This window comes from Danio aesculapii, chromosome 12, assembly GCF_903798145.1.
Source record: "Danio aesculapii chromosome 12, fDanAes4.1, whole genome shotgun sequence".
Taxonomy (NCBI): Eukaryota; Metazoa; Chordata; class Actinopteri; order Cypriniformes; family Danionidae; genus Danio; species Danio aesculapii.
In genome coordinates, this window is record NC_079446.1 from 48,860,883 (window position 1) to 48,868,382 (window position 7,500).

Below are 7,500 nucleotides of genomic sequence, written 5' to 3' on the forward strand. Positions count from 1 at the left end.
AGCCCTACAAATGTCTGTCTGAGAAGGTAATGATCACAGAGTCAGTGGAGAAAATGATGACTAAAACACTACATTTCAAGCAAGTGTGTGATTCTCTGTGGGTGCGTCCTAAATCGCCTACTTATGCACTATTCTACGCCATTTTGTAGTATAATAGTCTAAGTAGTGTGTTCACACTGAAAACTCTAAAAGCTTTAATTACCCGGATGATGCACTCATCCAGTCAGTAAAATGAAGTGTGGAATGATGGACACTTCACGCACTCAACGACCGCAGCTTTGCTCATGTAGCGGAAGAGAGGCGGAGCTATTGGGTGCACATGTTGGATTACTTTATTATTTTGGATGTGAAAGCAGTATTCTGCCACTAGAGTGATTATGCCGCCTCCTAATGGTGAATGGGTTTATACTCAAGGCAGGTATTATTTGGTACTTTAGTCATTTCTTTCACTAATACGGCAAACCATCAAACTCATCTGGGAAATGGTTTGGAATTCTGCTTAGTAAAAAAAAACATTAGTTTATATATATAGTGTACATAGTGCATACTATATATATATATATTGTGCCATTTTGGATGCAGCTTCGTTTCCAGCATGTCTCTGTGCTCCAGGATCAGGAGCATTTACCGCTGGCCGATCAGAGAGAGTCTGAAGACGATGCTGTCGTGGGGTTGGAGCATCGAGCGGATGAGAGAGAGTGATGCGTCTACCTTCACACACCGCACACGCAGGATCTCCCTGTCCAGTCAGGTCAGAAGCACACATCTGCATTAGTGCGCGAAAGAGAAATCATGTACCTGCTGTTTTATGTGGAATACAGCGTATTCAAAAATAAATATTGAAGACATCACTATCTGTAATTCTTACATCACCAAATAATATCTAAAGGAAAAAACAAGAGTATTTTGCGTACCCCATTGGGCAGGGTTATTTTGCTCCTTAATTTTGGTTTATTTTTTCTTAAAACAAGCAAATATGTTTCGCTTGTCTAGAAAATTATTAAGAATTTGTTGATATTCAGACTATAAATGAGACAAATCTGAGTGTTGAAAGTATTTTAGCAGCTGTAACAAAGAAAACAAGCACCACACACACACTCCTTCACTGGGTACTTACATGAGTATTTTTCATAGTAACAACTCAAAAAGTGGTCAATGATAAATAACAATAGTCAACTGGTTACAATATAAGCAAATAGGGGCTGTCAAAATTAATTGTTCTTTGGTGCACCGCGATGCAGACGTGGACCATTTGGTATCGGTTCAGTAATAATCATAACTGGTTATTACCTACTGACGTCATTATCTCTTATGCACTATATTGTGGTAGCTTATGGCGAGGGAGGGTGACCACGAGTATTTAAACGCTCCAACTACTACAGAAACTGCACAATTCACTGCCTGTGTGTTACTGGACAGTCTTTCACTGACACTCACAGCAGAAGCCCCTATTTCACTGTTATGAAGAAACTAAAAGTAAACTCCATTTCTCTCACTCTTTCTCTCGCTCTTTCTCTCTCTCTCTCTCTCTCTCTCTCTCTCTCTTTCTCTCTTTCTCACTGTGGATCTTTGACCTGCTGTTGTGAGGTAAAGTGTCCTCCTCTCTAAAGCAATACTTCTGGATACAAACACGAGCACGTGTCTGCAGAGCGAGTTTCTCGTCTACGTCTATTAGGAATCAGCTCTGATCATCGCTGCCGTTTATCAGTGTCACTCATCGGTGAAGAGCGCCAGAGCATTACAGCCAATCGCAGCCCTTTCTGTTGAGCACTTTCTGTTGACTAATCATAGGGGTGTAAGAAAGAACTCGCTAGACAAGGCTCAGAAAGCGAGCGGGATGTTTACATTTGTTCATTTGTAAAGGTACAGTTCATATATCTGACTGTTTGTAATAAAGGACAAAATAGTATTAAAAGTAGTATATAAATATATATATATATAAACCATGATGCACCGAGATATCGAATTGAACCGAATCGATGGAATGATAATCGTAACCGAACCGAACCATGAGACCAGTGTAGGTTCACAGCTCTAAAAAGCAAATATTATACATGTAAATACTTGTGGTCATCCATTCAATTTACATGACACTCATTTCCATTTGTAAACAACAAGCAGACGTTGATTATATTTACATATATTTTTGGCATTTATCTTTACTTCTTTCTGATGGATGTATAAATTAACCATTTTCCCAAGGTTTCTTCTTGCAGACTCAATCTAAATGTCCAGTTTGTAACGCTCGTCTTTAAATCAACAGGGATACACAAGAAAAAAAATAAAAAAAATGGTTCAATTCCTCTAGTTCTGTTTACAAATTTTATCATGGATTGATAAAGGTTACACAGTTCTCTGAAAATGTCCTTACATTCAAAACAAAAAAAACAAACAAACAACATTCGTACAATAACACAATACAAAAAAATGGTGAATCCCCGTGTGTGTGTGGTGTGTGAGTGTAAAGTCCAAAAGTCCGTGGATGTGTACGTGCAAAATGGTTCGCGCTCACCCCAAAGTTTGAGTCCAAATAATTGGAACCATGCCCTTGTTGCTGTACGGTAAAGGTCCTCCTAGGATAGTCTTGACTGTGGTCCTGCAAGACTAAATGAGTCCTAAAAGAGCAAAAAATCCACGCAAAACAATTGGTCCTTTGCCCACGAATCAAAAAGAAAATACAAGGGTTTTGGCAAACACCTCACTCCATGTGCTCCTCTGGCTTCTTTAGATGACACACTGAGTAGTGTCCATGTGCCCACTATCTCCCCCTTGTGGTGTGTATGTTATGTAAATGTGTATTTATGGAAAAAAACAGCAACAGTTGGAACAGGAAATAGATTAGACACATTCACTTCCCCTCATCACTTCAAAATAAAGACGGTAAAATAAGACCATTACTCATATATATTTGGGCTACAAAAAAACTAAGTGGTGAGTTTGCTTAACTGCATGGCCTATTCACACATTTAATGAATGTCCTTGAGCATAGGCGATTACTTTCTCCTGGTTGTCACAAGTTTGAGTGAGTACAGCTCCTAGTCCCACATCACTAGCATCTGTGTGTATCTGGAAAGGCTTAGTGGTGTCTGGTTGTGCAAGTATAGGTGCATGTTGTAAGGATTGCTTCAGAGCATTCACACTTGATTGACATTCCTCATTCCAATCCCATCTCACTCCTTTTTTCTTCAACTGATTTAGGGGAGCGGTGATATCAGCAAAATGAGGAATATAGCGATGATACCAACCTGCTAACCCCAAAAACCGTTGGAGGGACTTTAGGTCAGATGGTGTAGGAAAATTCACGATTGCTTGAATCTTCTCTTTGTCCATTTCTATCCCTCTTTCTGTGATCATGTGTCCAAGGAATTTCAGTTGTCTTGTGAAAAACTGACATTTCTTCATGTTCAGGGTGAGGTTGGCCTGAGTAAGTCTCTCTAATACTTGATGTAAGTGTTTCTTATGTTCTTCTGGGGTTTTTGAATAAATGATGATATCATCGATGTAGACAAAGCATATCTTACCCCTCAACTCTCCCAACACTCTCTCCATTAGTCGTTGGAATGTTGCAGCAGAGTTTTTCAGTCCATATGGCATCGATTTAAAATGGAATAGGCCTTTGGTGGTGATAAAAGCAGTCAACTCTTTGCTTTCCTCTGCCATCTCGACTTGCCAGTATCCAGATCTTAAATCCAAGGATGTAAACCAGGTAGCTCCCTCCAATGACTCCAAGATGTCCTGAATTAGAGGCATGGGATAAGCATCAAAGATGGTCTTTTTGTTAAGACGCCTGTAGTCCACACAGAAACGATAAGTTCCATCTTCCTTGGGGACCAGGACCACCGGAGAAGACCATGGTGAGAAAGAAGGCTCAATGATGTTGTTCTCCAGCATTCGATCTACCTCTTCTTCAATAATGCTTTTCTTTAATGGAGATACTCTATAAGCTCTTGATGTTACTGGAGTATGGTCTGTGAGGGTGATTTTGTGTTGATAAATCGATGTATGCCCAAGTTTTTCTGAGGTGGTAATTGGCCATGCAGTAATCAAGTCTCTTACTTCTTCGGGATAACAGATGCTTGGTGTATCAGATAGATAAGCAACTTTTGGCTGATAGTCAGGAGGAACAGCACAGTACAGGTGGAGTGCAGCATGTCTCACTGAGCAGGATGGATTTACAGGCATTTCCTGGGAATAGGGGGGTAAAACAGACATGAAGGGGAAGTACCTACAGTCTTTTCCTCTTCTTATACCATATCTCCCTTGTTCTAAATCCACCACCACTCTGGCGAGCTTCAGAAAGTCAAGTCCAATAATCACTGGAAAAGCCAAGTGGGAATCTCTCATAATGAAGGCTCCCATCTCATATTTTTCTCCATGCCACTCAACACTCATTGACTGATGATCCCTAGAGTGATGTATGGTTCCATCAGCCATGATGAATTTCTGAGAGGATAAAGTCTTTGATGTTTCAACTCTCTTAAATCTCAGTCTCTTCCACACACTCTCTTGAATTAAAGTAAATGTACTACCTGTGTCCAGGACGGCTGTTATCTCCTGTCCATTCACTTTGATGGTTACTCCCAACAAGAAAGATGTTGGATGATGTTGGGTTATAGTCACACCAGCCAGATGTTTGCGAGAACCAGCTTCAGATGACTTCTTGGTCTTGTCTCTTTCACCACTACTTTCCACTTTCTTCCAGTACTCCTTTGTCCCCATGCAGTCCTTTTCCACCAGTGCTCCCACTTTCACCAGTTGACTAACAGTATTAACTGTCCCCCTCAAGCATCCTGCAACTCTGGGGTTGATGTTATTCAGAATCCTATTCACCAGTTCTTCTTCTGAAGCATCTGGTTTCCATTTCAGGCATAAAGCACGATAATTGTATGCAAAATCCCTGAGCCGTTGATTGGGCTGCTGTACCATATTTCTTAGTTTTTCTTCTACTTCAGACATATAGTCAGCTGGTAGAAAAGCATCCATTAATGCTCTTTTAAAGGATTCCCAGTCTTTCACCTTTCCCTTTTCAGCCTTCCACCAACTTAAAGCTGGACCTTGCAGGACAGTGCTAAGTGTACCCAATAGCTCCAGATTGGACAATGGTCTCACCTCTAGATAGTCCTCACATTTCTCAATGAAGTTGAATACATCGGCTGTCTCACAGGTTTCACCGAAAGAGGGGAACTCTAGACGTACTGGAGGTCGAGCGAAAAAGGAGGATGAACCAGGTAAAACGTTAGCGTCAGACTGTGTCTGGTGACCTGAGGAACTAGGGGCAGAAACATGGTAAGTAGCATCAAAAGATGGTTTGGTTATAGGTGACTGTGCAGTGAAAAAAAATCCGAACGTGTAACCTTTGTCTGTATAGTTTGTCTTCTAGAAGGATATGGGGTGCTTGTTGAATAAATTTGTTTAATTTTACTTTCCCATTTTTCATCTCTCCTTAGAAAACAATCAATGACAGATTTTTCTAATTTCTTCAATGAATCCTCAAAGTGTTGTTGCATACTGTTCAGACGATCATCTAATGCTTGTCTGAAGTTTGTTTCACGATTCACTGTACTCTCAAAAGCTTGGTTAAAGTCATATTCCATATTTTGAACTTTATCAGAAAGAGCCAATAAATCCTCCTTTAACTGAAAAACTTCATCATAAATACCTTGATTACCCACTTCATCAGAAACACCAGCAGTTTGATCAGTATCTGATATATACAATGAACTAAGCAGTGATGTTAATTGTTCAGTTGGATTACGTCTAGTTGTAAATTGTTCACTTGTATAATCAGTTTCATTTCCTTCACATGAATCAACAGTGTGTATTACAGGGTTGATTTGTGTTTCTGTATTTTCAACCTCATCCACAGTTGTATATGCATCATCCATGATAATATATGAAACTAGAACTAGTGCTAAATATAGAATTCCCCGTACTGGCCACCACTATGTAACGCTCGTCTTTAAATCAACGGGATACACAAGAAAAAAAATAAAAAAATGGTTCAATTCTCTAGTTCCTGTTTACAAATTTTATCATGGATTGATAAAGGTTACACAGTTCTCTGAAAATGTCCTTACATTCAAACAAAAAAAACAAACAAACAACATTCGTACAATAACACAATACAAAAAAATGGTGAATCCCCGTGTGTGTGTGTGTGTGTGAGTGTAAAGTCCAAAAGTCCGTGGATGTGTACGTGCAAAATGGTTCGCGCTCACCCCAAAGTTTGAGTCCAAATAATTGGAACCATGCCTTGTTGCTGTACGGTAAAGGTCCTCCTAGGATAGTCTTGACTGTGGTCCTGCAAGACTAATGAGTCCTAAAAGAGCAAAAAATCCACGCAAAACAATTGTCCTTTGCCCACGAATCAAAAAGAAAAATACAAGGTAGTTTTGGCAAACACCTCACTCCATGTGCTCCTCTGGCTTCTTTAGATGACACACTGAGTAGTGTCCATGTGCCCACTATCTCCCCCTTGTGGTGTGTATGTTATGTAAATGTGTATTTATGGAAAAAAACAGCAACAGTTGGAACAGGAAATAGATTAGACACATTCACTTCCCCTCATCACTTCAAAATAAAGACGGTAAAATAAGACCATTACTCAATATATATTTGGGCTACAAAAAAACTAAGTGTGAGTTTGCTTAACTGCATGGCCTATTCACACATTTAATGAATTTTACAGTCAGCTTAACTCAATTATGTGGCAGCGCTACAAGTTTTTCCCTATAGAAAATATATTTCTAAAGGTGTTTCCCTGTGATGGGTTGCAGCTAGAAGGGCATTCGCTGTGTAAAACACATGCTGTATAAGTTGGTGGTTCATTCCACGGTGGCGACCCCAGATTAATAAAGGGACTAAGCCGAAAAGAAAATGAATGAATGAATGAATGAATTTCTAAAGGTGCTCTTGACTTCAAATTTTACACCAGATATCAACCGAAGTAATGCATACATACAAAGAAAACCAAACAAATTAGTTTAGGAATGAAGTTATGTGTAATAAAAGGAAATTAAGTATTGAACACATGATGAAAGTGAAGTGTTAAAAGGCATGGAAGGCCCAGACAGCAGTGGAATCTCTCCGTAACTAAAAAAGCTACTCTGCTCCTTATCAGTGTAAAGGAATCTTACATTATCAGATGATGAAGATAAAACCATGAGGACATTTCAGCAAGACAATGATCCAAAACACAGCAAAGAAAACTCAGAAAAGAAAATAAAGCTGCTAGAATGTCCAGCCAATCACCTGAGCTGAATCGTGATGAAAATAAGAGCTAAAAATCAGAGTTTATAGACGAGACCCACAGAACTGTCAAATCACCCCTGAGCAATGCATGTAGCTTCATTCTCCATAAAAGAAGCATCATGAAGCTGTCATTGCCAAAAAAGCCTTTTATACAAAGTATTACTATTACTAGTATTACTATACAGTGATAATTACTGTATTGTTTTATTTGTGTGTTTGGATTGTTTGGGCTTTACCAAAATCTGGCTC

The 7,500-nt window shown here is 39.4% G+C and overlaps 1 protein-coding gene across 1 annotated transcript in view; it reads left to right on the forward strand.

The window, feature by feature from the left end:
• LOC130238133 (ryanodine receptor 2-like) overlaps nucleotides 1-7,500 on the forward strand; it is a 274,083-nt gene that overhangs the window by 125,175 nt on the left and 141,408 nt on the right. The window contains 1 exon segment of the mRNA XM_056469038.1: nucleotides 619-751. Coding sequence (XP_056325013.1) covers nucleotides 619-751 — 133 coding nt within the window.